The sequence below is a fragment of the Chinchilla lanigera genome, unplaced genomic scaffold (assembly GCF_000276665.1).
Source record: "Chinchilla lanigera isolate Chin_1 unplaced genomic scaffold, ChiLan1.0 scaffold00005, whole genome shotgun sequence".
NCBI classification, from domain to species: domain Eukaryota; kingdom Metazoa; phylum Chordata; class Mammalia; order Rodentia; family Chinchillidae; genus Chinchilla; species Chinchilla lanigera.
Genome location: NW_004955406.1, coordinates 36,772,304 through 36,795,702, shown reverse-complemented (window position 1 = coordinate 36,795,702; position 23,399 = coordinate 36,772,304). Strand labels below are relative to the sequence as shown.

The 23,399-nt window shown below is 35.9% G+C and overlaps 2 protein-coding genes across 8 annotated transcripts in view; one reads left to right on the top strand and one right to left on the bottom strand.

The window, feature by feature from the left end:
- LOC102003619 (tubulin alpha chain-like) overlaps positions 1–23,399 on the bottom strand; it is a 118,138-nt gene that overhangs the window by 32,324 nt on the left and 62,415 nt on the right. The gene's annotated exons all lie outside the window — the stretch shown is intronic.
- The window catches only part of Kif14 (kinesin family member 14), a 59,622-nt gene continuing 40,169 nt past the window's right edge, over positions 3,947–23,399 (top strand). For 2 of the 7 annotated variants that reach the window (XR_001236838.1, XM_013522030.1), the window contains exons 1-13: positions 3,947–4,028; positions 5,255–6,848; positions 8,738–8,992; positions 10,126–10,213; positions 12,766–12,864; positions 13,796–13,848; positions 14,688–14,718; positions 15,174–15,281; positions 16,453–16,569; positions 17,644–17,759; positions 19,731–19,903; positions 21,102–21,249; positions 21,487–21,550. Coding sequence is in view for 6 of the 7 variants with exons in the window: in XM_013522030.1 (XP_013377484.1) it covers positions 5,743–6,848; positions 8,738–8,992; positions 10,126–10,213; positions 12,766–12,864; positions 13,796–13,848; positions 14,688–14,718; positions 15,174–15,281; positions 16,453–16,569; positions 17,644–17,759; positions 19,731–19,903; positions 21,102–21,249; positions 21,487–21,550 (2,358 nt within the window). In the remaining variant the exon portion in view is untranslated. The other 5 variants (XM_013522033.1, XM_013522042.1, XM_013522039.1 and 2 more) reach the window with 5 other exon arrangements.

Genomic DNA, 23,399 nt, shown 5'->3' with positions numbered 1-23,399 from the left:
TGCCTATAATCCCAGTACTCTGGAAGGTTAAGGTAGGAGGATCACAAGTTTAAGCCTCATCTGGACAACTCAATGATTTAGTGAGACCCTGTGTCAAAAAGAGGGGTGGTGCTGGTAATGAAGCTCACATGAGGGCCTTGAGTTCAAGCCTCAATACTGCAGAGAAAAGTGTTTCCCATGTTCCCAATTTGATTTCTCTAGCAATCACTGATGTTCATCAATGTATTTTCTCCTCATCTTATAGGCAGAGAAGCCAAGGGTGAGCTTTGCAGACCCCACTGTTGCTTGATACTGCCTGCTGCCAGCCATGGTCAGCCCACCTGGGTCTTTAACATTTGAGTATCACAGGCCAACCCTTGGGCTGTGTCTCCATTGAGATGCCTGTGGACAAAGTTCCAAAACCAGCTGTGAGGGCATGTAGCTCAGTGGTAGAGCATTTGACTGCAAAACCAGCTGTGAGCACTGGAGAGAGAACATTTAATGATAAGGGTTTCTGATATCACAGAATTCTTCCAGGATGTATGTGGCAGGTGGTAGTGGTTTATGTGCCACAGAGGCACTAATATGGAGTCTACATATGGAGAGAAATTTGATGATAACTCCATCCTGGAGCACATAGGTTCTGGCATCTTGGCCATGACAAATGCTGGAGTGAATGCCAGTGATTCTCAGTTCTTAACCTGCATCACCAAGCCTGGTCCTTTGGGAACGTGAAGGAGGACAAGAACGTTGTGGATCCCATGGTGCATGTTGGGGCCATAAAAGTCAAAACCAGAAAGAAGAATGTCTTTTCCAGCTGTGGACAGTTCTAATAGTTTGAATTTGCATTTATCTTAACCCCTGGACCATTCCTTTGGTAGCTCATGCAAGCACCCTCACAGCTCCTCTGCTTGCAATATCCTATCATCTTTGTGCTCTGGCTGTAGTTCTTCAGGTTCCATGTTTTCCTTATTCTACTCCAAGTTTATTTGGATTGCACAGTTAAGTTTGTACTTATGAAATAAAAGCTAAATAGAAAAGAAGAAGCAAAGAAGCCAGGGTCATAGGAATAAAATAATTTGAATGACATGCAGATCCTTGACTCTAATCTGCTAAAGGAACTAATATTTTAATGAGTCACACTTGAAAACAGACTTGAAAATGTAGGGCTATTTATTTATGTGGTGCTGAGGGTTGAACTAAGAACCTTTGTACTGATCTACCTCCCCAAACCTTTTTTCATGCTGACACACGGTCTCACTAAATCACTAAGTTGTCCACTATGAGCTTAAACTTGTGATCCTCCTGCCTCAGCCTCCCAGAATTCTGGTACTTCAGGTATATGCCACCTTACTCCCTCTGCCTACCTGGGGGAGCAGAGCTCTGATGTTGCCTGATGATTTTAGGTGTTAGAGAAGGCTCCCCAAAGGCGGCATGCTGGACACTGCTTCAGAAGGACCAAGGCCTAAAATGAATTGAGAAGTGACAGGTTGTTTACCCTAAAAATCTTGTCCTGGACAAACCTGCATTTCCTAGACTCTCTTTTCTCTTTCTCCTTAAAAAAAACCCAAAAGCACACAGGGTCTACATTAATTAAAAATTTAATCAAATTGAAGCAAAACCAAGATTAATACTGCTCTTTATGCAGTGCTGAGGATTCAACTAAGAACCTTTGTACTAAGCTAACAAGTTCATTGTTCTGTCCTTGTTTTGAGGCCATTACAAAAGGACTCAATATTTCACCTTGTTGGTTATTTCTAGGGATTAGACATAATCCTCATTTTTTCATAAAATGTGTGTTATCATTATAATAGAGAGCTCACAATTTCTCAGCATTAGTCTTGAATGGGGCTTTTCAGTGCTTTGGAGAGTTACATCAGGTGATGCAATTTAGTAGGTGACATTTATTGAGCATTAATTCTGTGCCAGTACTATGCTAAGCACTTTTCGTACATTACCCAATTCAGTCCCCACTATGTCTCTTCCCGATAGGCAGCATTATCATCCGCAATTCTAGCTGAGGAACTTGAGCCACTCCACAGTTAAGTGACTTTCTCTGCTAGCCAGCTTTGAACAGGATCTACAGAGAAAAGGGCCATCTCAACTTATAACTCACTAAGAGATTAAAATCCCTCTTAGTCAACCTGGAGGTGGCTCACAAGTCACCTCTGACTGTGTGGAATATTAATCCCATGGGTAGAATTAAATCAAAAGTTTCTGATAGAGAAGAAAAAAGGAGGGGTAGTATAGGTAGTGTTTTGTGAAGGTCCTATAAAGACTCATTGCCAGTTACCAGGGAGAGTAGGATGAGATAGACTAGGCCTCACTTCACCTTGAGCTTGAAATCTGGCGGGCAGATTAGGGCTCCATCTGTGGACCAAGCATTGCCTAATCCTGCTTAACTTACAGTTACTGTATAATTTAAATGGATACATTAATTGTAACATAATTTGTTATTCTTTCTGGTTTTTAAACACAGTGTTCTCTTATGGTTAGACATTTAGATTTCTTTCACTTTGGAGTGAGTAAGAATATTCTGGTGAACTTTTTGGTTTCTACTAAAATATTTTCTTATGAAATGTCTAGGTCAAATGGTATGAATGTCTTTTGTTTCTTTCAATATATTATTATACTGCTTTGTAGAAGAGTTTGTTAGTTACTCAAAAATATTTATTGAGCATCTGCTATACACCAACACTCATATTAAGCAGCGGGGATAAACCATGAACAGATAGGTGTCTGTCCTCAAGAATACTCCAGATACTCCACAAAAATGTATGCTTTTAGTTCTGGTGCATAATCACCAGCACTAAAATGAAAAAGAAGTTTTTTATGTGAACATTTAAAAAAAACTTATGTTTAATGTTTGGGTGTTTGCACTCTTTTTATATCAAGTATTTTTGTATGTATGCGAATCATTTTTGTGTGGTGTATCATTAGTCATTTTATAGTCTATACATTTATTTTCCTTATAAAATTGAAAGACCTTTACATCTCTTTCAATATTTATTACATTTCCCAGTTGTCTTACATTCTACTTTTATTATTTTTAATCATACATAAATTAAAATTATGTTTTTGATTTTTTCTTTGTTATATCCTCTTTTGTTTCTAAACTGAATTAATATTTCCCCAATACATCTGCCATATATTTTCTGACGGTATCTTTATAACTAAATTTTAATACAATTTTGGAAAAACTTTTAGAGTGCGTTTTAGAATGACTACTTTATCATCCATTCTATTTTTTATGTCATTGAAGCTTCTTCTGATTTCCTTTTCTATCCCACTGAATAATTTCCATTACTTGCATTTTTTTGCCCATTAAAATATTGCTTTAGAGTATGTATTTGGCTAGAGTACTTCACGGGGAATTGTTGTTTTTCAGAAAGTATGTTTTTCTTGTTTCAAAGTATTATTGGAAAATTTATTGAAACGGAATTAAATTGTATGACATCAACTTGAGTCATAGCTTGACTTCTAGTCAAGCCACCTGCTGGCTGTCCGATCTTTCACAAGTGTATTTACTCTAAACCTCAGTTCCTCTTCAGTAAACTGGGGATAATATCGATACTTACAAAATTTTCAAAACTAAGAAAACAAACAAAAAATGGGGTGAGGTATTTCTTACGTTTCCCACCATACGCCTTGCATAGGAAATACTAGCCAAGTATTGTTATGGTTAACATCAGGAAACGTAATAATCATTTACAATGTTAAGTCTTCGACTGTAAGACGGAATTTATGCTTCTTTTCATCAGGGGTCCACACGACTGTCACTATCCCTCTTCTTCTTTAAAATCCGTTTTAGCGAGGTGCAACCTGCGGTTCATTCCCGCGCGCCTTTCTGTAGGATGCGAAGGTGCGCAGGCCAGCGCCCCACGGTTGCCAGGCTGATGAGGGCGGGACCCAACCACCGGCGCTTCCGGGGGCGGGGGCGGGGGCGGGAGGAAGTGAGGGCGCGGCGCAGGACGCCACGTCAAGCAGCCAATCAGAAGGCGAGGCGCCCATTCAAATTGCGGCCACGGCGGGAGCCGGCGCTGAGGTAGGTGAGTGACTGGAGGGTAGTCTCCGGGGGATCCCCGAGGTGGCAGACCCCGCTGGGGCCGAAGTACCAGTGTGAGGGAGTGCGTGCGGATCCTTCCCCTACGGCCTTCCGCTGCGGGCGCGAGCGAGTGGCCTTAGCTCAGGACCCCGCTTCTGTCTCCTGAACTCCGGGTCGGCTGCAAAGGGGTCCCTGGAAGAAGGGCTCAGGGCAGCAACTCTGTCCCGACCCGGAAGCCGGACCTCAGGGCCGCTGGGTCCCGCCTACCCCCCGAAGTCGGGCGGAGTCGGTTGGCTTTGAGAGAGAGGTACCTTATTTGCCCCAACCCCGGTAATGACTAGATGAGGAAAACACAACCTGCGGGTGTTCTGGTTTGAGTTGTGACTTACTTTTCGTGTATTCTTTCCAGTCCTCTTTCAAATCTGATGGCAAAACTCTGCAAGAACCATACTGTTTTGTGTAACTAGCAAATGGTTTGAACTGCAGCATTTCCAGAATGTATTTTGCCTTTAAATTCACTTTATAATAGAAAAATTATATACTTTTGCTGAAGGTTTGACAAGAGATGCTTATGAATGCTGACCATTTTTTATAATGATGTTTGTTTTATTTTTGTAAGACTTTAAAAGACTCTTTTAAAGAGGAGCTTTTATTGATTTGTACTTCAGTAGCAATAATCTCCGGAATAGTTTGAGCCAGTATCATTTACAAGTTAGACATGCAAATTTAAAGACTTGTTTACATCCATGTAAGAAGTTTGATGCATATTTGACTGAAAGCTAATTCTCTTAGCTATCACTGTTGTTCTCTTTCTTTTAAATTATAACACCTGGTGGATAATGTTGGGATTATATTTGCATACACCTTTGTCTAGCTTATTGTCTGATAAAGGGCAGGTTATCTTCTTTTCTAATCTTTCATAATTTTTCTCGACACAAGCAATTATATTAAAAGTATTTAATATCTACGGTAATTATTTGGGAATAATCTGTCTTGTGACATCTATTTAATTTCTGTATTCAACATGCAACTAAACAGGTATTTATAAAAATGCTTTGCTCTCGACTCTGATTTAGGTGCCAAGATTTCCTCTAGTCTTTCTTCCTACTCCCCAAGCTGGGAGTATTAAAAACAATTATCTGTATACTGACATTCACTTTTTAACATTGCTTAAGCCACTTGGCGCATTTTATCTGCTCTCAAGCTTATTTGTATCTTCATTCCTTCTAGACTAAAGAAATAGGAACAAGGATCTTGTCTTTGAAGTCCATAGCATGAATCACAGAGCCCGGCATACAATAGATCACTCAAATAAATAATTGTTCAGGAGTCACTGGAAGCCTTTTGAGGACAGAGATTTGTCAGAAGCTGCTTGGAAGTGATATCTGAGCTGGAGATTGTGATTTATTCTAACGTATACCTCGGAGAACTTACTTTTACAGTAGGAGATTCTCAATATTTTTGAAGCACTCTGTTTTTTAAGAGTAGGAAGAAATAAATTATTGCAAGAAAGAGAGTTTCTATCTGAGAGGGACAGAGGAGGCCCTGGAAAGTGGGTTGCCCGCCAAGCATGTTTGTAATCTGCAATCTGTTTTTGTGTATGTGTGTGTTCAGCAGATATGTTGGGAAACATGTATATGAAATGGCTGGAAATCAAATGAAGATCCAAAGAAGAGTTTAGGTTCTTAACATTCTTTTAAGAAGAACTTGCTGCCAAAATGTCAGCACACACTATTCATAATAGAAGTAACCGTGATTTCCTGGAAGTTCCTTCTTCCCAAAAGAGTTCATCACTGAGTACCCTCACCCACAGTAGCCGATTCAAGTTTCCTTTGAAGTCAGAGATGTCAGAATATGAAAAGGGTGATTCATTATTGAGATCTGCACGTACAATCAGAGACTTAAATAGCACTTATGTTATTTCTGCCTGTAAAACAACAGGAGATATGCCCCTTACCATTAACCCTACAGAGAGATTGACACTTCAGAGAAGAGCTACAAGAAACAAAGAATCCTCTTTACTTAGTAGTGAGTCTAGAGACACAACTGAAAAGACAGCTGAAGCAAGTCTTACTCTACAGCGTCGTGCTAAAACAGTTTCTGTAGAAAAGTGGAAAACAGCTAAAGCAGATTCTGTTGCGAAGTGGAAAACACGGCAGGATGTGGGAAGTGAAACAGAAAGTAATTGTGCTTCACAGAGAACTAGGACAAATGTAAAGTTTGTAAATAACAATAAAAATTCTTTTGTTACATCTTCTACACAGATAGCTGAAGACTCAAAAGACGCTATGTTAATGGTTGATCAGAAATATAAAACATTTTCTGCCCCCAGTGGGGCAAATGAAAATACGCTTAAGCACTCAAGCAGTAGCACACTTGTGGGTTCCCAGGATCAGAGGGAGGCTGGTGGACCAGGACCACTGGCAGCAAAACCTATCCAGAGTAACTTGAATATCAAAGTGTCTGGAACAGGAAACTTACATCCTAGTACTGGGAAGGACATTGCAAAAAATTCAAGTAAATTTGGAAGTTTAGACAAAAGAAACCCTGTGAAATGTATGACAGAATACAAATCGACACCGAAGCATGACCTGCCTCAGCTCAAGAGCTCAGGTACATCGATACTGAAAAATAGGACGCCTAGCCTTCAAGTTAAACAAAGGCCAAAAAGTTCTCTTCTTTCAAGTAAAAGGGAAATTTCTCAAAAAAATACACTCCCTATTCAAGAAACTGAAGTTCAGAACACCTCTATAGAAACAGACTTCCTAAAAATAGAGAATAGTCAAGTAACTGTGGCAGTACGTGTAAGGCCTTTCAGCAAAAGGTATGTTATATATTTTAAATTTAAGGCCAAGGTAGTACCATGTAATGTGTGTTTAATTCCTCTCTGCTTTTAGAAAGTACTCATGTGTTTTCAAGCTTGTTGGGAAGATTTTCAAATCAGAAACAATGATTAGCTATAAAAATGTAATTGCTATTTTTTTATACGTATGGTTCTCTGGATATATTAGGAGTCACTTAATTCTATAAAACAGTCTGCTTTCAATCTATGATGTATGGTAGGAACTTCTTTAAAAATGAATCCTTTAAAAAGAGCCATAACTTCCAGGTGCAGTATTGTACACCTATAGTCCCAGCTACTTGAGAGGCTGAGACAGGAGATTGCAGGTTTGAGGCTAGCCTGAGAAACTTAGAAAAACCCTGTCTCAAAATTAAAAGTAAGGGGCTGGAGTATAGCTCAGTACTAAATTCCTAGGTTCAATCCCCACTACCACTACCACACACACACTAAAACATCTACAACAACCTACTCATTTTCCAAAGGTGTCTTTCCTAAACCCTTTACAGAGTGGTGATCATCAGCACCATTGTCTGTCATTAAAAAATAGTGATTTATTAGTTTGATTTTGGTGCATGAAAACTTCTCCAAAGGTGATTGTGGGGAAAACTTTTTTTTAAATAAAAGGTGATTGTGGATATAGTCACAGATTGGAAAGAGTTGAAAAAGATGGATATAATCAAATGTGAAGGTGGAATTTATTTATGTTAAAAATATTTTAAGGGAAGACAGTAAAAACTTTAGAGGGTCAGTAGTTTTTAAGTTGATGCTATGTAAGCAAGTTCAAAGTGGATGTGGTGACCACTGCTTTGTGGAAGGAACCTCCAGTTTGAAGGTGGAGAGAGTGAGCAGTTAAGGGCAAGCTACACAGTGGGGTAAGGACTTCTTAGTGAAATGTTTTAGTACTAAGAGGGAGAACTGAGGTTGAGTCAGTGTGAAAATGTCAGGAAGCCTAACTTAACTTGCAAAGCCTAGCTTCTTTGCCTCCAGGACCATGAAAGGAGAAGAGTTAATAGAACAGAGTTGGTAGGAGTAAAACACTAGATGGATGACTCTACTGAAGAGAACTTAGTTAACTACCAATTGCCAGGTTTTAGACTCATCAGACAATCCCTGAAATGGCACTTGTCAAATTGATGAGGCAAGGGATTTCCAGGATAAATTATGATTTAGAGCAGCTTCTTAGGGTATGGGTGGGCTTGCGGGGGTGGAAGAATTGGGCAGGGGCTGACATCTGGGCCCAGAAAAGGAATGATAATGTTTTTCTGCAGATCTAAAGTAAAAGATTACTGCCTAAGTTTGAGATGGAAGAAGGATGAGGAAAAAAACTAAAAAAAATTGAAGATTTGTAATTTGTAAGGTAAAAAATCTAGTGGAAGGAGAGACTTTTAGATTAACAGTATAAATAGCTAGTAGCCAAAATAAGTTTATGATTTAAATTTATATTGCACTGAGTTAATTGAAATTGTATTTGTATTTTATGCCTGGTTTATATAGAGATGTACCTCTGAACTTTGCAATAAAGATAGTTCCAGATTTGAATAAAGTATGTAGGTAGATTATAGTAGGTGGGATGGGAAAAGGTATACCTTTTTCCCACAAAAACAGGGAGAATATTGTCCAAGTAGTTTAGGTTTTCTGGACAAGAAATCTGAAACTCCATTTCCTTCTGGAGTAATGGTATGAGAGCTATGGGAAACATATTTTAGAAACCCACCTAAATTGCATTTCCTAGTTTTCCACATAAAATTAAATAACTATGTTGCCTTGAAGGAATGGTAGGCTTAGCTTCTTTTGAGGTTCTTGTTATATTTTGTGGGAATAGCACCCACAATAATTACAACTTAACTTTTCCCTTATGCTTCTTTATAAAGAGAGAAGATTGAAAAGGCATCTCAGGTGGTCTTCATGAACGGGGAAGAAATAATCGTGGAACATCCTGACATGAAGCAAGTTTATAGTTTCATTTATGATGTTTCATTCTGGTCTTTTGATCAGTGTCATCCTCACTACGCTAGCCAGGTGACTGTCTATGAGACATTGGCAGCACCACTTCTAGAAAGAGCCTTTGAAGGCTACAACACCTGTCTCTTTGCTTATGGTCAGACTGGCTCTGGAAAGTCATACACGTAAGTTGTATTATACATACAGCTATCCAGAAATGCTTACTTTTTTGTGTGAGAGGCAGCATGGTTGATAGAACATAGTTTTGAAACCACATAGATCTGTTATATACTGTGTTGTGCAAATGTAGGAATAACTTAACCTCTTTCTTCCAGTTTACATATGAGATAATGTATCATTGGCTCCATTTTACTATAATTAATATTTCTTGTGTAAGCTGAATTTTACTCACAAGTATTACAAGTATGATAACTATTAAGTGTTATTGTGATAATTAGAAGTAAGGCATCTTAGTCTCTGTCTAGTGTTTGGCAGATCTTGGGAACTTACATTTTTCCTGTGTCGACCTGTGTGAGTATCTGTTAACTTACTGGACATGAACCTGGATAGAATTTTGGGCCACTTGTTTATCAAGTAGACAGTGTTCATGTACACTTGCTTTATATAAGTACCTAGCTGTATTAAAAAATTCCTATATATAAAACAGTTTTTTAAAAAGTGAGACAACTTGTAGCATATTAGCATAACTGTGGCTGACAATAATTGATTGTATATTTCAAAATAGCTAAAGAGAATGTCTGAGGTAAAGGATGTGCTAATTATCCTGATCTGACCATGATACATTGTATACATGTACTGAAATGTATCACTGTACCCCATGAATATGTACAATTACTCTGTGTCAATTAACAATGTAAAAAATATTGAAAAGAAGGGCATCTGATAAATGGTAGCTGTGATAATACCTACCCTAGAAGGAACTATGTGAAATTTTAATAGTAGCTAACATTTACTGCGTGCTTACTACATTTTAGGCACTGTGCCCAAGGTTTTCGCAGTACTTTCTCACCACAACCCTCTGAATTAGATATTTCTATTATTCTAATTTTACAGAAGAAGAAGAGATTGAGGTTTAATGAGGTTAAGTATCTTGCCCAAGGTCACACAGCTAATAATTGGTAGAATTAAGATTTAGATTTAGTTGGATTTAGCTCTAGTACCCTGATTCTTAGATATTAACTGTGATCTTTAATTCACTTGTTCTCTTTCCTCTGCAACGCATTTTTCCAAAAAGAATTCTTTATATCCCCCAAACTAATTAGTGTTACTTCCCTCTTATTCATAATATATTTTTCAGGATGATGGGATTTAGTGAAGAACCAGGAATAATTCCAAGATTTTGTGAAGATCTTTTTGCTCAAGTAGCCAAAAAACAAACCCAAGAGGTATGCTCAAATTCAAATCAGAGTTATGACTACCAAGGAACTAGCTAATATGAGATGTAAACGATACTGTTCTCATTTGTAGATCACTGTCTTTTCAAAAAGTGATGCAGAGAGGGAGGATGAGGATTCTAAATTCAGAAGCAATTTTTGCGAGTGGATGTGGTGATAGATGCATTATCTCTTCTGTCTTCTCCACCTTTGTTTTGTTTCTTGGTGTATCTGTAGTAGCTCACGTGTGGTCTCTGCAGTCAGTCAGGTGCACAGACTTAAGTAAGGACAGCAGGCAAATTCTTGGACAATGCAAAGCAGAAACAGTAGAGAAGCTGAAGTTTGAACCCAGATTCAACCTAAAAGCATACTTTTTCAGCTCTAGCACACCTGGACCGTATCTGGTGCTTTTTCACTTATTCATTCTTATGTTCAGCAAGAATTTAATGAGCATCTGGTGTTGCCAGGCAGTCTATTAGACTTTGCTTGATCATAAAAATCACCAGGGACATGGCAGGGGCAGGTATGAGCATGTGTGTTGGGGGAAGGGGGCTGTGGGTATATGTCTGTGTTTGTGGGTGTGTATGTGTTTACATATATGCACACCTGCCAAAAATGTTTTCTGGAGATTCTTAGTTGTTTTAGAGTATAGCCTGGGAATTTATAATTTTTATACTTTCATAAGGAAAATTGAAAATATTGTGCTAAATTTGGATTGCAGGATTAGAAGACATAATCTTTATAGTCAAGATAATACAAAAGAGAAATGGGCCAGTAAACAGGCAAATACAGTCAGTTAAATGCTAAATAAATTCAAGAAAATACTGTGATATAACATTGTCTTAGTCCTTTTTTTGTTGCTATAGCAAAATACCACAGACTGCAAAATTTATAAAAGAAAAACATTTCTCACTGTACTGGAAGCTTGGAAGTCTAGTATCAAGGCACTTATATCAGGTAGGGATGTTCTTGTTACATTAAATGCCAGACGGGATTAAATGACAAGAAGGCAGGTCAAGCACAGTTCTCTTCTTGTAAATCCATTAATCCTGTCGTGGGAGTCACACCATCAGGACCTTATTTAACCCTCACTTCCCTCCACAGTCCCACTTCCAAATAGCATCACCATAATGACATGAATTTGAAGATTACGTTTCCAACATCTGATCTTTTGTGGGACATATTCAAACCACTGCAAGTAAGAAAGTAAGAAATATGTAAGGTTGGAGGGAGACAGGTTTTCTTTGAAAAGGGAGTGACTGAGCTTGTTTTTGAAGAATATATCAATTATTACCTTGGGAAAAAAGAGGGGAAGAAAACATTCCAGTCAAAAGGAGCAGCATTAAGATTTGAAACCAAGGAAATGAGGAGCCCTTGAGAAACCATAAATTGTTTACTTTGTTTTAAGCGTGGAATTTGAAAGTGGAGAGTGACCGGAAATGAATCCAGAGAGGCAGACAGAACTTGGCTCATGAATGACTTCATAAATCAAGCCCCTAGAAATCTAGAATGCTAGGGAAAGATTTTAAGCAGGAAAATAACATTAAAAAAAAGAAAAAGAGCCCTGATTCAGGCATGGTGGTGTATACCTGTAATCCCAGCTACTTGGGAGATTAAGGCAGGAAGATTGCAAGTTCAAGGTCTGCCTATTAAGTAGTTACAACTATTCCCTCTTTTCCCTAAGCTCTGGCAACTACTAATGCGCTGTATGTCTCCATGAATTTACCTATTTTAGATACTTCAAATACTGAAATTGCGCAAGATGTTACCTTTTGTGTCTGGCTTCTTTCATTTAGCATAATGTCTTGGAGATTCTTCCATGTTGTAGTATGTTGTGATTATTTCATTTCTTTTTACAGCTGATTAATATCTATTGATTAATATCTACCTTTTATAGCCGATTAATATCCACTGGTATGACTATACCAGTACATGGTTAACTGTATGTAACGATATGGTTAATATCTACTGGTATGACTATACCAGTATATGGTTAACATAAACCAGTGGTATGGTTTGTTTTTACTTTTTTGTGAATAGAGCTACTATAAACGTTGGTGTATAAACCTTTGTTTGAATGCCTATTCTCATTTTTCTTGGATGCATAAAAATAGGACACATGTAAATATGTGTTTAACCTTTTGAGAAGCTGCCAAACATTTTCCACAGTAATGCCACCATTTTGGATTTCTACCTGCAGTGTAAGAAGGTTCTGATTTCTCTATATCCACATCAACGCTTAATGTTTTCCTTATTTATTTATTTTTGGATTACAACTATCCCATGGTAGTGAATACAAAGTGAGTTCTCCTTGTGGTTTTGATTTCCATTTCCCTAGTGACAAATGATGTTGAGAATTGTTAAGTGCTTATTTGCCACTTCATATCTTCTTTGAGAAATATCTATTCAAGTCTTTTCCTTATTTTTAAAACGTGTTATCTTTTTGTTGTTGAGTGATAAGAGTTCTTTATATATTTCAAATACTAGACCCCTGCCAGATACATGATTGTAAAACATGCAAAGAATTTTAAAATAAATTGAATTCTAATTTCTATTTCTACTAGGTCAGCTATCATTTTGAAATGAGCTTCTTTGAAGTATATAATGAAAAAATTCATGACCTTCTGGTTTGTAAAGGTGAAAATGGTCAGAGAAAGCAACCAGTAAGATTAAAACAATTTATCATTTTTGTATTCAATTTCTCTTTTTATAAATATGTATAATTATCTGAGTTCTTTGAATAGTAAAGCTTAACATTTTACTAAAATGCTTTTACTTAACAGCAAAGGCTTGGGATATACATTTTACTACACTGTTATTTAGAAAATAAGCTGAACATTATCATTGGTGAAAATTAAATTGGTTAAGATTTAATGTCTTTATTTTAATCAAGTACAGTATGTGCAAAAATTAAAAATGAAATAATTGTTCTGACTTAGTTGGATTACCTAAATCAAACCCAAAATCTCAAATCTGTAAGCCAAAAACAGTAAATGTTTTCAAGTTTTTTTTATAATAAATATTTTAGTGAATTGTTTAGCAAAATTATATTTTGTAGATAACCTACAAAATTGATTTAAGCTTTTGAAAAAACTATTATATTTTTAAAATTTCACAAAGGACCTTTCAGAAGAATAAATGAGAGAATCTAAAGTTACCACACTTGCCCAATACCAGGCAGTTTACTATTGGCAGTGTCAGAAACTTACAAAATGATGTTTTCTTCTATGACTTCTATGTGTTTTAGAGTTTCTTGGCACAAAGTTTAAATGTAAACAAAAATGAAAGAAAACAAATGAATGAAATTTAATGAATGTTTTAGAGCGATTTAGAGGCATACAAAACAATAGCTATCACAGGATTTAACTTAAGAATAAAAAACTAGTAACATTTGATGGGTAGTATATTGTTACATATTGTGCAACTATAGTTCTTGATGGTGAAGCTATTTCTTACAGATTTATTTTTGTGAGAATCTTTGTATTTCTGGACAAAATAAAGACAAATCTTTACCTTAAACTCAAAATATAGAAAAAAATGATTACATGAAATATTTTTCCGACTCTCAACTCTGGTAATATTTGTTTCTACTAGCTGAGAGTGAGAGAGCATCCTGTTTCTGGACCATTTGTTGAAGCTCTGTCAATGTAAGTGTTTGGCTCAGGAAGAGCAAGGAGGAAATAAATCACTGGAGTGAATCTTGCTTTTTCATAACCCTTGTTGTATTCTCTCTGAAGCCCTGGACAACTATTTAGCTTTCTGTCCTTAAAGTTATCCAATTAAATTTTCTCTCTTCTTCCGCATAGTATTTCTTGTTTTTATATTTGTTTATATCTTTTACATCATCTGTAAAGTGCCCTGCATAGAGTATTGATTAACTGAATATGAAATAAATATTTGATTTTCTACCCTTTTATCTTCTCATTAATTTAAAATGTCCCTCTCAGTCTTCTTTTTTTGTCTAATCTGTAATGGGAAGAAGGCAATGTGTTAAGAATTTTACACATGCCAAGAGTCATTTCCATTTTCAACATTTGAAATGCTTTTCTTAAAGGAAAGAAAACGTGATTCAGTATAAATTCAGTTCTATTCAATAAGTCAGGTATTCTTTTGGGAACCTATAAATACTTTCATCCACACATACATATGATACCTGTCCATCTATGTATGTGTTACATCTATATTTTTTGGTGTTATGATTTAGATTTAAATGTTATGATATTGCTAAGGTGTTTTATTAGGAAAAGTCATACTTTTTGGTACAATTAGAGCAGTATTTTATTTCCTGCCCTTTAAAAAAGAGGAAAATGAGCAGGTACAGTGGTGCATGCAATGAAAGATTCTGGGAGAATTACTATAATGTTTGTGAATTGGTCTATTGTGATTGTCAGAGGGTAATTATGTAATTGGAAGTTTACTTTCTTATGAGAACAAGATTATAGTCACCAGTAAAATTCATTTTGTTTTTTTACTTCTTAAAACATAGGAATGTTATTAGTTCTTACTCCGATATCCAGGTAAGAGTGATTGTATTTTATCTTCTTTTTAATAGAAAGAGCATACTGATAAATGTTTATAAGAATGTTTTCCCTTAATTCATGCTGTTTGCATAAATGTAAGGTTAATCTTGTTAATTTATTGTGTACTGATTTTTTAAGAGTTTTATTCAAAAGAATTGCTGTTCTGAGTTAAAAATAAATACTAACCATCATGTCAGTTTGAGTTATAGAAATAGCTTTTTAAGGGTATTATTTCCTGATTCAGGTTTTTGTGAAAGAAAAAAAGAGGCAAAGCTAATAATTTATAAAAAGATAAGATAAACACAGTAATGTTATTTTGTAAACTAATTATAAATGGGTTACAAATGTGTATAAGAAGCAAATATATTTTCTTAACTTCATTGCTCCTTAGTTTTTTTTTCCCAATAAATTACAGTCTGCCTACCTGACCATCCTTCCTCCTTTTTTATTAGAGCTGGCTAGAACTGGGAAATAAACAAAGGGCAACTGCTGCGACTGGTATGAATGATAAAAGCTCCCGTTCTCATTCAGTTTTTACCCTGGTGATGACCCAGACCAAGGTACATTTTTTTTTTTGGTTATTTTTATAAGTAAGATAGTATATACATTTGTTTCACTTATTTTCTTTTGTAAAGTATAGTTGTATAACTATACTCCATACAAACATAAATGGATTTTAGAAAATAAACACAGTAACTTTGAAGAACTTTTGACATATATAGCAGCATGCTAATCATTGTTATTTAAGTCAGTGTTTGATTATCATATTATTGGTATGAATTTATCAGCAGATGATAATATATTATCAATAATATATGGTAATTATAGAATCTTTGGGGAAACATCTGGAAATAAAAGATTTTTAATAATTCAACCATAGGTTGTACTATTCAAACTCCTATGAACATTTTTGGTTTTGTAATCTTTCAGTTGCTTTATAATCATACTTAAACAAATTCACAAAATCTCTTAACACTTTTATGCCATGAAAACTATTTCAGAGATAATTTTTAAAGTTATGCAGTATTTCACTAGCTATTATAATTCTTCAAGTTTTTTTCTGCTGTTGATTATTTACATTGATTTTAAACATATTGAGTATAAGCAACATCTTTGTGTAAGCTTTATATTTATAGCTGTTTGCTTAATATAACTAATTAGTTATGGATTTTAATCCCTTTAAAGTCATTTTTAAAATTTTAGCATAATCCAACCATTGTTCAGTTGTATTTACTTCAGTAGACTCTGAGTGTTTATCCATTATAAATTATTACATATGAAAGGAGGGATTTTTGGTTTTTTGGAGGATTATATTTGGTTTTTGTTTTGTTTTTTTGAGACAGGCTCTCACTATGTAGAGCAGGCTGGCTTTGAACTCACAACAATTCTCCTGAGGTCAGCCTCCCAAGCACTGGGATTACAGGCATGTGCTACCACACCTGGTGACAAGAAGGAATGGTTGTAAAAGTAAATTATATACAATCTTGTATAACTTTGTCTTTTTTTTTTTTTCTGTCTTTTTGAGACAGGGTCTTGCTATGCAGTTCAGGCTGGCCTTGAGCTCACTTTGTAGCCCAGGCTGGCCTTGAACTCGCAATGATCCTCCTGCCTCAGCCTCCCAAGTGCTGGGATTACAGGTGTGCACCCCAACGCCCGGCTTGTCTTTTAAAGATTGCTACTCATGGCAAGTCATAGGAGAACATAAATTATTTTAATATCATTTTGCTGTAGACAGAAACCGTGGAAGGGGAAGAACATGATCACAGAATAATAAGCCGCATCAATCTGGTAGACCTGGCAGGCAGTGAGCGCTGTTCTGCAGCCCACACTAGTGAAGATCGACTAAAGGTAAAAGAAATACTAATCTCTTCTCTTTTTTAAATGAGGTTTTGTTGTGCGTCTCAGGTTGGTACTGAGCCCCTGGACCTAAGCGATCCTCCTTCTTCAGTGTCCTAAGTAGCTGAGACTACGGGTCCATGGCCACCACCTGCTTTGCTCTTCTCATTTTGATGAAATTCCAGGGGGCACTGGGTTTTTCTTTTTAAGTTTTAAAATAAATAATCTTTATTTTTAAAAAGTTAATATGTGCATTACAGGAAATAAAAACACAAGAAGCAAAGAACAGTCATTCATAGTCATAAGCAGCTTAGCTGGATGTTTTCTTGTAGGTCCCATTGTGTACTTACACAACATAGCATTTTGTGTAACTGAGTTTGTACCATGTGTGTCAAGCTTTTCTGTACATCATGAATATTCACCAACTCAAAACCTCAAAGGTATAAGAATATTTTGATAACCAAGAACACACTTCACCAACTCAATCTGTTAGAAAAAAAATTGTAATCCTGCCTTTCTTGGGAACAAAAATTTCACTGAAGATAAAAATGGCAACAGACCTCTAGATATAAGTATTGGCAAAGTTACAATTACAATACTGCATTTCCTTAATGCTCAATTTAAAATGAGACATAAAGCAGCAGAGTACACTAAGCCATGTATCTGAGAGTAACCAGATCTCTACAATTAAGATATTAGCAATAAGGCAGGCTCCCACTGAATTAGTAGCGTGTTTCTACAGTATAGCTACATGACACACTTTGATTCCTCTCATCAAAATGTAAATCTGACCACTTTGCATGCACCTCTGCTCAGGGGACACTGTTTTTATGAGAATGAAAACTGAATTACTTGACCAAAAAAAGTATCTTCAGCTGTAGCTTTCTTTATAGACTCTATTGTTGTGGTTCAGAGTACATACTTTTTGGTTATGATTACTTTTCAGAGAAAATAACTTTCAAGTCATAAGAAAGTTTATGAAAAAAAATGTTTACTCTGTAACTATCTTAGGGGAGAAGTATATGTTGTAAAATAAATCTGTTGCTCAAAAGTTAAGAAAAAAAATTTTTTTTATCTTATATACAGGAAGGTGTGAGCATTAACAAGTCCTTACTAACTTTGGGAAAAGTTATATCTGCACTTTCTGAACAAGCAAACCGAAAGAGAGTTTTTATTCCTTACCGTGAATCTGTTCTTACGTGGCAAGTATCTTTTGAACTATAAAGAACTATATAAAGTACAGTGAATACTGTGAGGAACAGAATGAGAAACTGTCTTCCTACAACTTTGGGATAGAGAAAAATGTTTAGTAATATGAATTCCAGAGCCAAACTATCTTGAGTTTGAATCTCAGCTTTCCATCTTAGAAGCTCTGTGACTGGAAAAAAATCACTTAATAGTTTAGCCTGTTTCCTCACTTGTAAAATAGGGATTATTGTCAACACCTATCTTTGACGATTATAGAGAGGATTAAATTATTAATGTAAAAGTCTTTAATACATGTATGTACTATACAAGTCTAAAACAACTAATTTTATTAGTGTTTAACATGTTTCATATTATCAAACATTACTGTGTATTAAACATTACTGTATTAGTATCTAACATGTTTCATATTATTAAACATTACTGTAGTGTCTTAACATGTTTCTTATCAAATATTACTGTATATCAGATATTACTGTATTAGTATCTAACATGTTTCATATTATCAAACATTACTGTGTATCAAACATTACTGTATTAGTATCTAACATGTTTCATATTATTAAACATTACCGTGTATCAAACATTACTGTAGTGTCTTAACATGTTTCTTATCAAATATTACTGTATATCAGATATTACTGTTAGTGTCTAACATGTTTCATATTATCAAACATTACTGTGTATACAGTCAAATTGAATAATTTTTTTTTCTCTGCAACACAATGGTTAACACATAAGTGCTTGATAAGTATTTTAATTAGTGAATGTATTCTGCACTTTACTTCTAATATGTATAGAGAGCACTTTCTGGTCCTCATTGCAGTCCAGAAAGTTTATATTTGTAATCACATGGAAAAATTATTGGAATTCTAGCGAGTTAATTCCAATCTACCACTTCCAGTGCGACCCATGGTGGGAATAAAGACACTAAGGCATATCTGTATTTGTGTGGAGCCGAGGGGTCCTAAGTTCAGGTACGATAATGGCTAACTGGAACAAAGGCCTCGACCCAGGGCCGAACCCAGGTTTTATTAATTCATGAAAGAAGGGAGTAATTTGAGGATATGACTGTGAGAATGGTGGGAAGTAGGTGAGTCTGTGAGCTGGTCTAGGTAGGAGGTCTGAAATCACCTCCGCAGTATGTGGAGAGGAGGATATGCAGAAAGAGTAATCTGCGTAACACAGCTGAGGCAGTATCTAATGTTTTAGGGTCAGTGCTTCAGCTCTGATGTGTAATCTTTAATTATTTACAATTAAATCATTATAATTTTAATTATAATATAGTTCTTCCCTTAAAACCTGTAAGGGAAAATCTGTTTTATTTCCCTTTGAAAAGTTAGAATAGTGAAATTCGTTCCACGCTCTCTATTCTTTTTTCTCTAAAATAAAACTTTTGCACATAGTCCACACAGAATTTTTATTTATAAGTCTAATCATGATTTTCAGCATTTATTGAGCACCTGACTTAAAAGGTTGTGGTAAAGATGATTAAGACATATAGTCCCTTTTCTGAAGTAGTCCGTAGTCTCTTAAGGGGGAGAAATATCTTACTAATTTTTTGATTGATAAGCATGTTTTAAACATCTGCATAGATTATTCGTTTCATGAAACAATATGAAAGATGTAAGAGAAGGTAAAGTGTTTATGAGATCTAAAAATAGCTATACCTGGGCATGGTGGTGCACGTCTATACTCCCAGCACCCAGGAACCTGAGGCAGGAGAATCACTGTGAGTTGGAGGCCAACCTGGGCTACATAGTGAGCTCAAGCCAGCCTGAACTGTACAGTAAGATCCCGTCCCCTTCCACCAAAAGAGCTATAAATACCAAAAAAGTTTTAAATGGTATTTGAATGAAGAGAATAACACTGTATTATATACCTTATTAGTTTGTTTTTTGCTTTTGAGATAACTAGTATTAGGTTGTTGTAGAAGCAAAGTCTAATTATGAACTTTTTCCTTGAAGGTTATTAAAAGAAAGTCTAGGTGGAAATTCAAAAACTGCAATGATTGCTACAATCAGCCCTGCTGCCAGCAACATAGAAGAAACATTAAGCACACTTAGATATGCTAACCAAGCTCGTCTGATAGTCAACATCGCCAGAGTAAATGAGGATATAAATGCGAAGTTAATTAGAGGTGAATATTTTTCTCAGAATTAAAAAACTATTTTGCCACCAATCAGACTCACATATTAATTTTAGTCTTTTTTTTTTTGGTTTTTCTCCGGTACCGGGAACCGAACTCACGACCTTGCGCTTGCCAGGCAGACGCTTTGCCGCTGAGCTAAATCCCCAGCCCCCTAATTTTAGTCTTAAAATGGATAATTTTAAGAAAATTGAAGATTTTCCCCATAGCTATTTATAATCCCACTCTTAAAGTATGCAAATTTTCAGAGAAGCAAAAACTACCCCCCCATACTTATTTATAATAGATTTTAGCCAGAGAGCCTACAATGGTGAAAAAAGGTAGCACAGTGAGAATAAGAATAATTACTAAGGGGAAAATCAATTAGACAAAGACCATAGAAAATAATGTAGATAAAGGGGACACAACAAGCATAAAAAACAACTTATAGTCCTAAGTGCGTGCAGCAACCTTAACAGTGGAGCTGTTTATTGTTTTTCCCTCCTTTCTTAGTAGCTAGGATTACAGGTGTTCACAGCTCTGTGCAGAAATCTTTGGGTCTTTTTAGCAGCTGAAGACAGTAAACACTTCAGAGGTATGAAACAGGAATCAGTTGAGTCAGTTTTCCTAACCACAGTCCGTTGTTTTCCGTTTGAATCTCTTCTGTTTTACTGATGGGGCTGTTTTCCTTAATCTAGCTTAAACAATCTTACATCTTTGTCATTTTTTTTCCTTTATGTATGAGGGATTCAACCCAGAGCTTTCTCATTGAGCTATATTTTTTATTTTTTATTTTGAGACAGTCGTTAAATTGACCAGGCTGAGCTTGACCAGGGATCCTCCTGTGTTGGGTCTCCAGAAGGCTCGGATGGCAAGGGTATGCCACCAAGCCCACTTATCCCATGTGTCTTTAAGTAAGGTTTGCCTAGGATAATTCCAGTTTATGTCTGTTGTCCCAGTACTGTATAATTAATAATGCTCTCTTTACCTCAGAATTTTCCCACTTTGGAGACTACATTATATGTTCATCCTATTATTCAGGGGATTTATTCATGTGGGAGCACTTTTGACCTGGAAGAGATTTATAAATCATAGTAAAGCAAAGCTGATTTCTCCAACTTCAAGTGAAATAAAAGGTTGGATGATTACGCCTGTTATGGAAATTGTATATCAAATGTTGTTAATCATGCATCTTCTTGTAAATCTTTAGAACTGAAAGCAGAAATTGAAAAGCTAAAAGCTGCTCAGAGAAACAATCTGAATATTGACCCTGAACGATATAGGCTTTGTCGGCAAGAAATCACATCCTTACGGATGAAACTCCATCAGCAGGAGAGAGACATGGCAGAAATGCAAAGGTGAACATAGTCAATCCCTTAAATGCTAAATGTGTTGCTGTGGAATTAGAGGACTGGGAGGGACCTTAAGAGGATGCTGAGTCTATTTTTCTCTCTACTTTTCATATGAATAGGACAGCCTACATTGAGACTATCATATTTTAAATATTACTATATAGTTTCCTAAACTTTATTGGTCATCTCTGCTTATCAAAGATGTATATGTAGATGTTTGAACTATTTTTTGTTTTTGGAAAGAGTATGGAAAGAAAAGTTTGAACAAGCTGAAAAAAGGAAACGTCAAGAAACAAAGGAGTTACAGGTATCATTTTAACTTTCTAAATTAATTTGGAAATAAGAAATATGCTAATATGTATATTAAATTTTGCAGATATTTATTGTATACCAACTCTGTACAAAACAATACTATAAGGAGTTATAAAGAATTGTCAATAGCAAGGTTGTGAATACTTCTAGTCTATAAGCTGGTTGGAAAGTTAAAATGTAAACAAACTGTCTTGATATTTGCTTCCATAAATATTTAGTAAAGGTATGTTGTGCCAGAAAGAAGGGGAGGCCAAGGTGAATATCAAAGTTCTAATGCTCAGACCACTAATAATCAGAAGACTGAAATGTGATATGATTTGATTAGATGGAACTGTATGACTGTCTTTTATTTAGGCAAAAAAGGGGATGAACACTGGCCATTTCTTATGGTTCATTCTAATGCAATGAAAAGTATGTAAAAGAAAAGCAAGAGAGAGGTAGGAAAAAATAACTTTGAATTGAATAGAATAGTTAGCAAGGAGGACTTCAAAGAGAAAGACTAAGCAAAGTTTTGTACCATGGTTAGGAATTTGCTAGCAAAGTCAAAATTCTAAGTGAAGGAATGTCATGATTAAAAGTATGGAGGTACAACACAGCTTGGATGGCCAAAGAATTAAGAGGTTTCATGTCACTGGAAATTAAGGCTGGTACAGAGATGGCACTGGAAGATGTAAGACTCAGATGATGATGTGGTGTGGAACTTAAACTTAGGGGGTTGGGAGAGACTTGTGTGTGGAAGAGGACTGACATGAGCAGGCTCTGTTTTCAAAAGATTCTTCTGGCAATAGTGTGGAAGGTGGATTTGAGGAAGGAAAAACTGTTGATGACAGGGAAAGTATTAGAAAGTTATTGATGTGGTTGCAAGCAAGAGAGAATGAGACCTTGGAGTAAGGTAGTAGCCATAGGAATGGGTGGTGAAGAAGTTAGATTAAAGAAAGAGAAGGGAGGTAAAATTGATAGGATAAGGAGTTGTTTTTAGATAGGGGTATTGAGAAAAATGAAAAGTCAAGAATGACTTCTAGGTTTCAGAAATATGAGCACTGCTCTGTGAAATTATGAAGTCTTTGTAGTGGTGGAGAAAGAAACCATATGACAATGGGTTAAAGGGTGACAGATGGAGGGAGAGCCACAGTATTTGGTGATGCAAATTTTAAAAAGTTGAGAAGAGGGACTGTAAGATTGAAGGCAAGTTTGGGGGGTTTTTTGTGTTTTCTTTTTTGTGCTGCTGGGGATTGAGCCCAGTCTGACTGAGCTACGTCCCCAGCTCTTTTCATTTTATATTTTGAGACAGGGTTTTGCTAAATTGCTCAGGCTGGACTCGAGCTTGTGATTCTCTGACCTGAGCTTTCCATATTGCTAGGATTATAGGTGTGTGCTACTGGGCTCAGCTTGTTTGTTTCTGTTTGTTCAAAGGATGGAAAGTGCTTGAATATTTTTATAGGAATTAAAACTCTTTTATGGAATAAAATTGTAAAGCATATTGAGGAAGACAAGTCAAGAACAAAGATAGTGGTAGTCAGAAACATATTTCAAATGATTGGTAGAGGAGTACTGTTTTGGAGAAAGGAGGAAAAGCTTGGGAATGGCCAGGTTTTTTTACCATATACTCTTAGAAAAGGTAGCATTTGAGGTGGGCTTTGAAGTTTGGGTAAGATTTTGATAAGTGGAGATAAAGAAGGGAGCTTTCTAGGAAGGAAACATTTATGAGAATAAATATGGGAAAGTTTAATGTATCCTCAGAAGAGTGTGAATTAGTATTATTGTGACAAGCTGTTTATTTGAGGTCATAAGGCCATACAATTGGAAACATATATTATGATTTGTTTATTAGGACTTGATTTGCA